General features: G+C 44.9%; 1 protein-coding gene across 3 annotated transcripts in view; it reads right to left on the reverse strand.

Annotated features, from left to right (window-relative positions):
- gtf3c2 (general transcription factor IIIC, polypeptide 2, beta) overlaps positions 1–13800 on the reverse strand; it is a 115839-nt gene that overhangs the window by 64712 nt on the left and 37327 nt on the right. For all 3 annotated transcript variants that reach the window (XR_005943065.1, XM_041188262.1, XM_041188261.1), the window contains exons 8-9: positions 13553–13664; positions 8155–8272 (exon numbers count right to left, since the gene is read on the reverse strand). Coding sequence is in view for 2 of the 3 variants with exons in the window: in XM_041188262.1 (XP_041044196.1) it covers positions 8155–8272; positions 13553–13664 (230 nt within the window). In the remaining variant the exon portion in view is untranslated. The remainder of the gene's footprint in view (positions 1–8154; positions 8273–13552; positions 13665–13800) is intronic.

Genomic DNA, 13800 nt, shown 5'->3' on the forward strand with positions numbered 1-13800 from the left:
CCACCAGCTTACGGCAGATGGTGAGAGAATCAACACCAAAGAAAAACTTACTTGAACTCGGCCTCACCAATTTACCTGTTGGAAATATATCTGTCCATGAAGTATTAGCAGGAGTTACCACTGTACAGTCCTTGTGGAGATGAAGTACTGACTTGGCACTGAGGGCACCCCCCATTGCAATGTGTGGCACTACTACCATTCTAAATGAAATAGATTTAAAACACATCTAGTAGGCCGAAATGGAGCACTCATGAGGTGCTGTAGGTCATTAGCAACAGCAGAACTATACTCGACCACAATCTGTAGCCTGCCATAATTCACACTCTGCCATTATCGTGAAGCCAGGGGATCAGCCCTGGGTCAATGAGTGGAGGAGAGAAAGTCAGGAGCCGTACCAGGCATTCCTAAAAATGAGGCACCAACCTGATAATGCTACAACACAGGTCTACATACATGCTAAACAGTGGAAGCAGCATCCTAATGACAGGACCAAGCAATCCTACAACCAATGGATCAGTTCTAAGCTCTGCAGTCCTGCCAAGTCTAGCGGTGAATGGCGGTGGACAATTAAACAACCATCAGAGGACGAGGCTCCACAAACATCCCCAACCTCAATGGAGGAGGAGCTCAGCACATTAGTGCAAAAGGCATGACTGAAGCATTTGCAACCATCTTTGACCAGAAGTGCCAAGTGGGTGATCCATCTCAGCCTCCTCTAGGAGGTACCTCGCATCACAAATGACAGTCTCAGCCAATTCAATTCACTTCATGTGATAGCAAGGAACAGCTGAGCACATAGGATACAGCAAAGGCTATGGCCTCCAGTGGCATCCCAGTTCTAGTGCTGAAGACTTGTGCTCCAGAACTAAATGCCCTCCTAGTCAACGTATTCCACTACAACTACAACAGTGGCATCCACCCAACAATGTGGAAAATTGCCCAGGTATGTCCTGTCCAGAAAAAGCAGGACAAATCCAATCCAGCCAATTATCACCCCCTCAGTCTACTCTCAATCATTAGCAAAGTGGTGGAAGGGGTCAGCGACAGTGCTACCAAGAATCACTTACACAACAATTAGCTGCTCATTAACACTCAGTTTGGGGTCCACCACGACCACTTGGCTCCTGACCTCATTACAGCCTTGGTCCAATCATGGGCAAAAGAGCTGAACACAAGAGGTGAGTTGTAGGTGACTGCTCTTGACATCAAGACAGCACTTGACTCAGTATGGCATCAAGGAGTCCTAGCAAAACTGGAGTCAATGAGAATAAAGGGAAAAACTCTCCACTGGTTGAAGTCATACCTAGCACAAAGGAAGATGGTTGTGATTGTTGGAGGTCAGTCATCTCAGCTCCAGGACATCACTACAGGAGCTCCTCAGGGTAGCGTCCTAGGCCCAACCATCTTCAGCTGCTTCATCAAGGCCTTCCTTCCATCATAAAGTCAGAAGCAGGGATGTTTGCTTATGATTGCATGGTGTTCACCATCATTCATAACACCTCAGATGCTAAAACAGTTCCTTCCAGTCTGCAGCAAAAATTGGACATTAGGGTTTGGGCTGATAAGTGACAGGCCACACAAGTGCCGGGCAATGACTATTTTCAACAACAGAGTATCTAATCATTTCCCCTTGACATTCAGTGTCAATGCTAGTGTTGAATCCCTCACAAAGAACATCTTGGGGTTACCCTTGAGCAGAAACTGAACTGGACCAGCCACATAAATACTGTGACTGCAAGAGTAGGTCAGGGGCCAGGAATTCTGTGATAACCTGCTTCCTGGCTCCCCAAAGCCTGTCCACCATCTACAAGGCACAAGTCAGGAGTGCGATGGAATACTCTCCACTTGCCTGGATGAGTGCAGCTCCAACAACACTTATGAAGCTCGACACCATCCGGGACAAAGCAGCCCACTTGGTTGGCACCCAGTTCACCACATTAAACAATCACTCCCTCACCACCGACACACAGTGGCAACAGTGTGTGCCATCTACAAGATAGAATGCAGCAACTCGCCAAAGCTCCTTTGACAGCACCTTCCAAACCCTTGACCTCTTACACCTAGAAGAACAAAAGCAGCGGATGCATGGGAACACCACCAGCTGCAAGTTCCATTCCAAGTCACACACCATTCTGACTTGGAACTTTACCGCCATTCCTTCACTGTCTTGAAGATCTGAGCAATTCATTTCCTCAGTAGGAGATATCTATAATTGAGCAGGTAAATGCCTTGGTTCTTGGAGATAATGCAGGAAAAACTGTATATGAAAAAAAACTGAAAGATAAAGAAGAGGTTGATCTCAGCTGGGAACTGCAGTGGAAGTGGTATAATTGCCTCAATGCCCCTGGACTGCAGCAGGAGAAACATCAGCCAAGGTCCAGTTCTGGGTACCATACTTGAGGACGGAAACAAGGGCACTGGAGAGAATACCCAGGAGATTCACAAGAATGTTTCCAGGGATTAAGGACTACAGCTATGAGGGTAGATTGGAGAGGTTGGGTCTGTTTTCATTGGAGAAAAGGCGGCTGAGAGGAAGCTTGATAGAGGGATTCAAGTTCCTGTGGGGTATGGACAGGGTAAATAGTGATAAACTGTTTCCACTCAAGGGAGCATCAAGAACTAGAGGGCATAGATTCAAAATAATTAGCAAAGGAGTAAAAGTGATGTGAGGAAATTTTTTTCCAAATGGTGGTTGGAGCCTGGAACGAACTTCTTGAGAGGGTGGTGGAGGCAGGCTCACCTGAGGTATTCAAAAAGGAATTAGATGGCTATCTGAAAAGAATGAATGTGCAGGGTTACAGAGCTAAGACAGGGGAGTGGGACTAGGTAGAATGCTCTTTCAGAAAGCCAGTGCAGACTTGACAGGCCAAATGGCTTCCTTCGATGACGATGGCATAGTGATATTGTTGCTGGACTAGTAATCGGAGAGACCCAGGGTAATGCTCTGGGGAGCTGGGTTCGAATCCCACCGCGGCACGTGGCAGAATTTGAATTCAGTAAAAATCTGGAATTAAAAGTCTAATGATGACCATGAAACCATTGTCGATTGTAATAAAAACCCATGTGGTTCACCAACATACTTAAGAGAAGGAAATCTGCAGTCCTTATCTGGTCTGGCCTACATGTGACTCCAGACCCACAGCAATGTGGTTGACTCTTAAATGCCCTCTGAAATAGCCTAGCAAGCCACTCAGTTGTATCAAACCACTACAAAGGATTGAAACCGGATGGACCTCTGAGCATCGACCTAGGCACCGGAAATGACAATGGCAAACTCAACCCCGTCGACCCTACAAAGTCTTCCTGACTAACACCTGGGGGCTAGTGCCGAAATTCAGAGAGCTGTCTCACAGATTAGTCAAGCAACAGCCTGACATAGTCATCCTCATGGAATAAGACCTTACAGATAATGTCCCAGACACTCCCATCACGATCCCTGGGTATGTCCTGTCCCACCAGCAGAACAGACCCAGCAGAGGTGGCAGCACAGTGGTATACAGTCGAAGGGAGTGGCCCTGGGAGTCCTCAACATCAACTCCAGACCCCATGAAGTCTCATGGCATCAGGTCAAACATGGGCAAGGAAACCTCCTGCTGATTACCACATACCAGCCTCCCTCAGCTGATGAATCAGTGCTCCTCCATGTTGAACACCACTTGGAAGATGCACTGTGGATGGTATGGGTGCAGAATATACTCTGGGTGGGGGGGCTTCAGTGTCCATCACCAAGAGTGGCTTGGTAGCACCACTACTAACTGAGTCCTAAAGGGCATAGCTACTATACTGGGTCTCCAGCAGGTGGTGAGGGAACCAACAAGAGGGAAAAACATACTTGACCTCATCCTCACCAACCTGCCTGCTGCAGATGCATCTGTCCATGACAGTATCGGTAGGAGTGACCACCGCATAATCATTGTGGAGACGAAGTCCTGGTTTCACATTGAGGATACCCTCGATCATGTTGTGTGGCACTACCGCCGTGCTAAATGGGATAGATTTCGAACAGATCTAGCAACTCAACACTGGGCATCTATGAGGCGCTGTGGGCCATCAGCAGAATTGTACTCGAATACAATCTGTAACCTCATGGCCTGGCATATCCCCCACTCTACCATTACCATCAAGCTGGGGGATCAATCCTGGTTCAATGAAGAGTGCAGGAGGGCATGCCAGGAGCAGCACCAGGCATACCTAAAAATGAGGTGGCAACCTGGTGAAGCTATAACACAGGACTACTTACATGTCAAACAGCATAAGCAGCAAGTGATAAACAGAGCTAAGCGATCTCACAAACAACGGATTGGATCTAACCTCTGCAGTCCTGCCACATCCAGTCGTGAATGGCGAAAATTGCTCAGGTATGTCCTGTACACAAAAATCAGGACAAATCCAACCCAGCTAATTACTGCCACATCAGTTGACTCTTGATCATCAGTAATGGAAGGGGTCATCAACAGTGCTATCAAGCCGCACATACTTAGCAGTAACCTGCTCACTGACGTCCAGTTTGGGTTCTGCCAGGGGCACTCAGCTCCTGGCCTCATTACAGCCTTGGTTCAAACATGGGCAAAAGAGCTGAACTCTCGAGGTGAGGTGAGAGTGACTGCCTTTGACATCAAGGCTACATTTGACCGAGTGTGGTATCAAAGAGCCCTATCAAAACTGGAGTCAATGGGAATCAGGGGGAAAACTCTCCAGTGGTTGGAATCATACCTAGCACAAAGGAGAATGGTTGTGATTGTTGGAGATCAGTATTCTCAGCTCCAGAACATCACTACAGGAGCTCCTCAGCGTAGTGGCCAACCATCTTCAGCTGCTTCATCAATGACCTTCCTTCCCTTAAGGGAAGTGGGGATGTTCGCTGATGATTGCACAATGTTCAGCACCATTCACGACTCCTCAGATACTGAAGCAGTCCATGCCCAAATGCAGCAAGATCTGGACAATATCCAGGCTTGGACTGACAAGTGGCAAGTAACATTCACGTCGTACGAGTGCCAAGCAATAACCATCTCCAACAAGAGAGAATTAAACCATCACCCTTTGAGATTCAATGGCATTTCCAACACTGAATCCCCCACTGTCAACATCCTGGGGGTTACCATTGACCAGAAACTGAACCGGACTAGCCACATAAATACTGTGGCTACAAGAGCAGGTCAGAGGCAAGGAATCCTGCAATGAGTAACTCACCTCCTGACTCCCAAAAGCCTGTCCACCATCTACAAGGCAGAAGTCAGGAGTGTGATGGATTATTCCCCACTTGCCTGGATAAGTGCAGTTCCTACAATAATCAAGAAGCTTGACACCATCCAGGACAAAGCAGCCCACCTGATTGGCACCACATCCACAAACATTCACTCCCTCCAACACTGACACACAGTGGCAGCAGTGTGTACCATCTACAAGATGCATTGCAGGAATTCACTAAGGCTATTTAGGCAGCACCTTCCAAACCCATGGCCACTACCATCTAGAAGGACAAGGACAGCAGATAGATGGGAACACCACCACCTGGAAGTTCCCCTCCAAGTCACTCACCATCCTGACTTGGAAATATATCACCGTTCCTTAACTGTCACTGGGTCAAAATCCTGGAACTCCCTTCCTAACAGCACCATGGACTGCAGCTGTTCAAGAAGGTGGCTCACCATCACCTTCTCAAGGGCAACTAGGGATGGGCAATAAATGCTGACCTAGCCAGTGAAGCCCACATCCCGTGAGTGAATAATATAAAAACAACATTCTGTGATTCTGAAAGATCCTGTTCCTGCTCCTGATCACTTTCTTGCTGGATATCAGGCTCAGACAAGATTAGGCCAAGTTGTGTTGTCTGGACCATTCAAACACTCAATGTCTAAGTTCAGACAAAAAAAGCTATGTGGCCATGGAACTGCATTTCAATGTAACTGTGTACCTCTACAGAGGGCCAGAGGAAAAGAGAAGAGAAATAGAAAAGCAAAAATCAAAAAGTGTCAATTATGCTACAATTATTTGCTGCCCTCCGGTGACAAATCTTCACATTACCAGTGAGGGAGAAAGAAGTTTATTTTTATCCCTTATCAGTTGGATGTTCAACATATTGGTAAACACATCACCATGTTTATCAGTCTCAAAATCAAATGAGTGGGCAAGAAGGTAGCAGATGGAGTATAATGTGGGGAAATGTGAAACTGTCGACTTTTGTGGGAAGAAGAGAAAAGCAGAACTTTCAAAATAGTTGAGACACCCGTAAATGTTGGTTTTCAGAGGGATTTTGGTGTCTTTGTACATAAATCATAGAAAGTTAACATACAGGTACAGCAAGCCATTAGGAAGGTAAATTGTATGTTAGCCTTTATTGCAAGAGGGTTGGAGCATAAGAGTAAGGAAGTTATGGAGGTGTTTCGTGAGGCCACACCTGGAGTACCGTGTACAGTTTAGGTCTCCTTACCCAAGAATGGAACACATTGCCTTGGAGGGGGTGTAATGAAAGTTTACTGAACTGATTCCTGGATGAGAGGGTTGGCTTATGAGGCCAGGTTGCCTAGAATGAGCCCATATTCTCAGGAGCTTAGAAGGCTGAGAGTTTATCTCATTGAAATGCATATAAGTTTTTTGAGGGCTTGACAAGGTAGATGTTGAAAGGTTGCTTCCCCTGCTGAAGTGTCTAGAACTAGGAGTTGTAGTTTATGGGATAATGGGTCAGCCATTTTGGACTGAGAGGCAGAGAAATTTCTTCAGTCAATGTTGTGAATCTTCAGAATTCTCTACCCCAGAGAGCTGTGTATGCTCAGTCATTGAGAATATTCAAGAATGATACTTTGGCCACTACGGGATAGAGGGAAAGTGGAATTAATGTAGATCAGCCATAAGCTGACTGAATGGAACAGCAGGCTTGAGAAGTTTTATGGACTACCCCTTCTCCTATATCTTATGTTCTCATATGGGATGCACACTTTGCCGCTGTTGAGACTGGACTTAGTTAAGTCCAGAAAAGCTGAAGGGGCAGTTCCACTCCCAGGCTGCTCAAGAGTACTACTGTTTGAGTTTGTTTATAAGCCACCTCTCCCGGTTTCATGACTAAGGCAAGCTGGTCACTGAATCATCAACAACATTCAGGAGTACTCTGTACCTGCTTGGTATCAGATTATCAAGTCTGCCAGAAGGTTTAGTCAGCTTCTAGTTGCCTTGACTGCAGAGACCTCACTTATCTCTTCAATTGACCCCAACTATTTTATAATTATCAGTATCAAGCAACACTTTCAACCTGAGGCAAATAGTTTTTATATTTACTCTTCTAAGAAATTCAGGGCTGGTTTTTCTGCTTCCCAGCCTTGTACTAAAGGCAGAACTTACTTGAAGCTCCATGCCAAAGCCCTGAAGGCATTGTGGAAATGAGACCAAACAGCTGTGTTTCAGGACCTGTAACTGCGATCCAAATCAGCAGGCAGAAGTCCTCCATCTCTAATCCCTGACCCGATTTTTCTGAGAAAAGGGAAGCTAGCTTTTTGAGTCATCTGGTCTTTACTGCCTGCCTTAATCCAATTCTCTAAATGCAGAGGTTTGGTTGCAAGGACTAATGCCCACAATTTTGGCCTAGCCTTCAAAACATGTTCCTTTGCTCTACTGTAGGGCAGAAATGAAGCAGCAGAATCAATTATGTCATCTCTTGTCTCATTATCACAGCTGTCTTTTGCTTGCATCTGATGCAGGTGCCAGTATTCTATCCTCTTTTGGGGGTTATGCAAGGGCAAATAAGGGGGATAGAGATCCTCCTTATCCTCATTTTCCTTATCCTCATTTTTGTCTCTGGGAACTGATCAATCCTTCGGCATACTAAAGAGCAAATTGGTCCCTCAATCCAATTGCACCATTTGTGTCCAGGTTCAGCATTTGTGTTTAGTTCATTGTCAAGCACGAAGAGTGGAACATGTGAATCCATTTCAAATATGTATCAAATATTTAAATTTCACACCTGAAAGCAACTCTCTATAAATATAACCAGTTGAGTACAAACTCTTCTCCTTAAAAAGCACTTGTTATTAAAACACTCTTTCCAACTGAACATCAATAAATACGGCCATGTTGAGAAAGAATACCAGTTTCTGTATGGAGAATAATGAAAGACATGCTTCACATTTGAACCACTATTAATTTTCACCAATCACCTACCTTTTGAATACTGCATTTTATATATATTTAAGGATTCTGGGTGTGGCAAGCTGTAAACGACAATCTTTCCAGTGGAAAATGCAGCTGCTAGGATACCAAGTCTTGCCATCTGAGGACTCTGCAGAAGAAAGAAAAGATGAAAATCAACAAGTGGCTTTACTGCTGCACTTTGATATCGTGTTGGAGCTGTGTAGACCTTTGGTGAGGCCACTGCTGGAGTACTGTGTGCAGTTCTGGTCGCCACATTATAGGAAGGATGTGATTGCACTGGAGGGGGTGCAGAGGAGATTCACCAGGACGTTGCCTGGGATGAAACATTTAAGTTATGAAGAGAGGTTGGATAGACTTGGGTTGTTTTCATTGGAGCAGAGAAGATCTGATCAAGGTGTACAAGATTATGTGGCACATGGACAGGGTGGACAGGCATCAGCTGTTCCCCTTAGTTGAAAGGTCAGTCATGAGGGGGCACAAGTTCAAGGTGAGGGGCAGGAGGTTTAGGAGGGATGTGCGGAAAAACTTTTTTACCCAGAGAGTGGTGACAGTCTGGAATGTGCTGCCTGGGAGGGTGGTGGAGGCGGGTTGCCTCACATCCTTTAAAAAGTACCTGGATGTGCACTTGGTACATCATAACATTCAAGGCTATGGGACCAAGTGCTGGTAAACGGGATTAGGTAGGTAGGTCAGGCATTTTGCATGTGTCGGTGCAGACTCGATGGGCCGAAGGGCCTCTTCTGCACTGTGAGATTCTGTGTCATCAGTAACTCAGTAGGAGCATACTCGTGGCTCAGTCAGAGGGTTGTGGGTTCAAGCCGCACTCCAGAGACTTAAGCACATAATTGTGTGTTATTTTGCCTGGGTCTTTTAAACTCTGTGTCTATTGCCTTAATGGGGGTGTATCTGGGGTTTAGGTTAATTAGAGAATTTAGAAATTACCATAGTAGTAATTTGTTGATCTATATATGTGCTTAAAATCATTTCTTCTATTAATAAAGTTTTAATTTAGTTTTGTAAGAAACCTATAAAATTTGGTGGCCTTCTTTTACTGAATTCAAAGCCTGCATCTCAAAATACGTACAAATTGCAAATAATTGTGGCAGCTGCTTCAGGTTTCCCTCTGGGATTTGAGCAGCTTGGCATTTGCCATCCACCTGCCATAATACCTGGCCAACATTTATTGCTGATCCAACACATTAAAATGGATTATATTGTCATTAATTTTATTGCTGTTTGTGAGAATATGCTGAGCCAAAATCATCTGCTGTATATCCTTATATTACAACAGTGACTGTTCTTTTAAGTATTATTGGCTGTGAAAAACTGAATGCAAGTTCTTTGTTCAGACAGGCTTTTGATCTATAACAGAGTCAAGAGTTATAGGGGGGCAGACAGGAAAGTGGAGTTCAGGCCACAGTCAGATCAGCCACGATCTTACGGAATAGGGGAGCAGGCACATTTGGCCAATTGGCCTACTCCTTCTCCTATTTCTCATTATCTTATGTTTTCTTTCTATCATGCTCATTTTTCATCAATCATGGCTTTTGGGCATTTCTTATAAACATGGACTTTGAACTTCTGCTTGTGCCAGGCCTTCACAATTCTCTGGGAAGTCTTGTGAAGGGTGGAACCTCTATTTGTCCCTTACAAGGCAAATGATGTTGGGGACAGTCCAGTGGACAAGTGGTCTTTCCAGCTGCATTTGTCAGGTGTATCCCAGAGACTACACACAGTTACTCCACCTGATTAAAGTAGGAAATTTAGCATTTTCTCCAAAGAGAGTCCTGTTCCTTAGAAGTAGCTGCCATGCAAATGACATGAACATTAATCCAAATGTTATGACAAGGTAGTGACAATGCAGGTACATGCATGAACATCTCAAATAAGATTGTTCTAATGCTGAGTCACAGGAGGATTGTTGCACAATCCCAGGAGAGTGACAACATGGTTGTACCCCACTACCCATTCCACCAGTGACCTTGTCAGTGTCACACAGCCGCTGGGCCAGATTGCCCAAGTTCATAACCAGGCCCTCAAAGTCCAGAACTGCTCAACATCATCCATCATAGCCATTTGAAATGGCCACAATTAAAGTCCAGCAGCATTCCAAGTACAAATCTTAGCCACTGGGGTAATACATCATAGAAGCCCTAAGACCAGTAAATGAACACACAAAGCAGAAACTATGTATCTTCACAAGGTGTATTCTTAATTCAGCGATTTAACCGTTGCACCAATATGAACTGAGCTATTCTGAATTGATGTTGGGAATATTTGTGGTCAAATGAGGCAAGAGCCATAAAGCTGGACTGCAGGAAAGCAATGAGATGGTAATTGTGAGGACAATAATTAGAATAGTGGAGCTGATGACTTTTTTATTCATTAATGGAATGTGGGTGTCACTGGCTAGGCCAATATTTATTGTCCATCCCTAATTGCTCTTGACAAGGTGGCGGTGAACTGCCTTCTTGAACCGCTGCAGTCCCTGTGATGTAGGTACATCCACAGTGCTGTTAGGGAGAGAGTTCCAGGATTTTGACCCAGCGACAGTGAAGGAACGGTGATATATTTCCAAGTCAGGATGGTGTGTGGCTTGGAGGCGAACTTCCAGGTGGTGGTGTTCCCATGCATTTGCTACCCTTGTCCTTCTAGATGGTAGTAGTCATGGGTTTGGAAGGTGCTGCCTAAGGAGCCTTGGCCAGTTCCTGTAATGCATCTTGAAGATGGTACACACTGCTGCCACTGTTTGTCGTTGGTGGAGGGAGTGAATGTTTGTGAAAGAAGTGCCAATCAAGCGGACTGCTTTGCCCTGGATGGTGTCAAGCTTCTTGGGTGTTGTTCAAGCTGCACTCATCCAGGCAAGTGGAGAGTATTCCATCACACTTCAGACTTAGGAACATAGGAACAGGGGAAGGCCTTTCAGCCCATCGAGCCTGCTTCGCCATTCAATACAATCATGGCTGATTGAACACTTCAGTGCCTTTTACCCACACTATCGCCATAACCCTTTATGTTATTGTTAATCAGAAAACTATCAATCTCTACCTTAAACATGCTTAATGACTGAGCTTCCACAGCCCTCTGGGGTAGAGAATTCCAAAGATTCACAACTCTCTCAGTAAAGACATTTCTCCACATCTTGGTCCTAAGTGGCTTCCACCTCATTTTGAAATTGTGTCCCCTGGTTCTAGACTCCCCAACCAGGGGAAACATCGTACCTGTATCTACCCTGTCTATTCCTTTAAGTATTTTGAACGTTTCAATGAAATCACCACTCATTCTTTGAAACGCGAAAGGATACAGGCCCAGTTTGCCCAATCTTTCTTCATAAGACAGTCCCGCCATCCCCGGAACAAGACTTATGCCTTGTAGATTGTGTGCAGGATTTGAGGAATCAGGAGGTGAGTTACTCACCGCAGGATTTCTGGCCTCTGACCTACTCTTGTAGCCACAGTATTTATATGGCTAGTCCAGTTCAGTTTCTGGTCAACAGTAACCCACAGGGTGTTGATAGTGGGGGATTCAGCAATGGTAATGCCATTGAATGTCAAGGGGCAATGGTTGGATTCTCTCTTGTTGGAGATGGTTATTGCTTGGCACATGTGTGGTGCGCAAGGTACTTGCCACTTATCAGCCCAAGTCTGTATATAGTCCAGGTCTTGCTGCATTTGCACATGGACTGCTTCAGTGTCTGAGGAGTTGCAAATGGTGCTGAACATTGTGCAATCATCACAGAACATCCCCACCTCTGACCTTATGATGGAAGGAAGATCATTGATGAAGCAGCTTAAGATGGCTGGGCCTAGCGCACTACTCTGAGGAACTCCTACAGTGATGTCCTGAAACTGAGATGATTGACCTCCGACAACCACAATCGTCTTCCTTTGTGCTTGGTATGACTCCAACCATGTATTGGTGACGGGAGGGATGGTTCAGCTGAAGTGCTCTTGTATCAGCTGCTCTCCAAGGACTCTGGCATCTAAGGCCATTGGTAAGTGATGCTGCTCCTGCTCTTCCTCCTCCACTGCTTGCGGCTTATTTTGACAGTAAGGGCTAAAAATATGCAGCATATGTCAGGAAATAGGGTCAGGGGTGTAGTGCAGGAGCTCCTCCTGAACAATGCAGGCAGCAAAAGCATTACTTGGGCATGCTGAGGGGCTGCTCAATAATGTTTATTTTACTGCAGGTATGCGATGCATCTGTACATGGGGTTCCAGGTAGGAACTATGGCTGAAGTCTGGAGACGATATTCCTTGTTGCTAAGCAGCCACCTAAGATCCGGCAGCCTAGCTGAAATAAAAGTGTCACAGAGACTTGTTGCAAGATGAAATGAAACTTGACAGCTGCCAGAAAACCAGGCACAGACCTGAATGATGCACCATCTGTGATTGCAAACAAGCTTCATCTTCAGGGAGTGGTATCCCTTTCTAATGGGAAAATGCCACTCTGGTGATGAGCAGCATAGAGGCAATGGTGATGCAGTCTGGTAACTTGGATTTAGGTAAAGCCAGCAATGCAGGCAAAACCTAACACATTCTCATCCTGCTTCTCCCTTTCCATAGGAAATGTGATCGTCCTGGCATTGAGAGCCTCCGTCACCTCCGAGGCAGCAATACACAAGAAATTGCCAGCTTCAACCTGAAACCAACCCTGGCGTAAAAGTTAAGGACCACAGATAGTGCTGCTCAAGTCCTAATTTAACACTCCAGCAGCTGGTGAAGCTTGGTGATAATCTCCTAGGTGAATTGCAGACTCCTCAGGCACTGTTCCTCAGTGAAGCAGAGGTATGAGAAGTTCTCCCTGAAGACTCGCTGAGAGGATGGCCTCTTGCACAGTGCCTGCCCCCTCCCTCTTCATTGCTCCCCCTCCAATTCCCAGTAGTAGTCCTACCAGATTAGCCATGACTGGAATAAACTGTTTGCAAAGCACCACCATAAAATTATACCCAGGTATCAAAATTTACTTGTGAAATGCAGCAAATGGTCCAGAAGTTAATTAGCAAATTAAGATGTTAGGATGTTAGCACCATAACTTGCTGGCTGAGTTTATCATGTGGCAAGTTAGGCATAGGGGCAGATCAAATTTATAAAAGGGTCCTACAAACAACGTAAAACTCTTAAGTGTTTCAATGATCTCTAGTGAGTTCTGATTGGATGTTCACTATAGGAATATATATTTTATTAAAATGTTTCAATATATGCATTTATTTGGTACACTAGGCTAACTTTTCCTCAAAATCAGTTCATAATTCGCTAAGGTAACACAAATAATTTTGACGATAAACCCACATTCTTAAATAAAACAAATATGCCAAATTCCCTGATAAGTCTTCAAATATGCTTTTTTTTTTAAAAAAAGGCGACTTACAAACAATTCACAAATTTTAACTGAGCAGGTGAATTACCTTTCTAGGGGTTTCTGGCAGCTCCCATGCACCACTGGGACACCACTTCATGTCCCAGATGCAACCGTGCTCTGTAGCAACACCATAAGCCAAAGCAGCATTCATTTCAGGGCTATATAAAACAAGAAGTTACAATATGCTTTATTTTTCTACATAATACACAACACAAACTCTGTACCTTGTACGAGCTTGGATACAATGCAAAACAAAAGCAAGGAATTAGCTACAAAAGAAACAGAACGAAGACA

This window comes from Carcharodon carcharias, chromosome 5, assembly GCF_017639515.1.
Source record: "Carcharodon carcharias isolate sCarCar2 chromosome 5, sCarCar2.pri, whole genome shotgun sequence".
NCBI classification, from domain to species: domain Eukaryota; kingdom Metazoa; phylum Chordata; class Chondrichthyes; order Lamniformes; family Lamnidae; genus Carcharodon; species Carcharodon carcharias.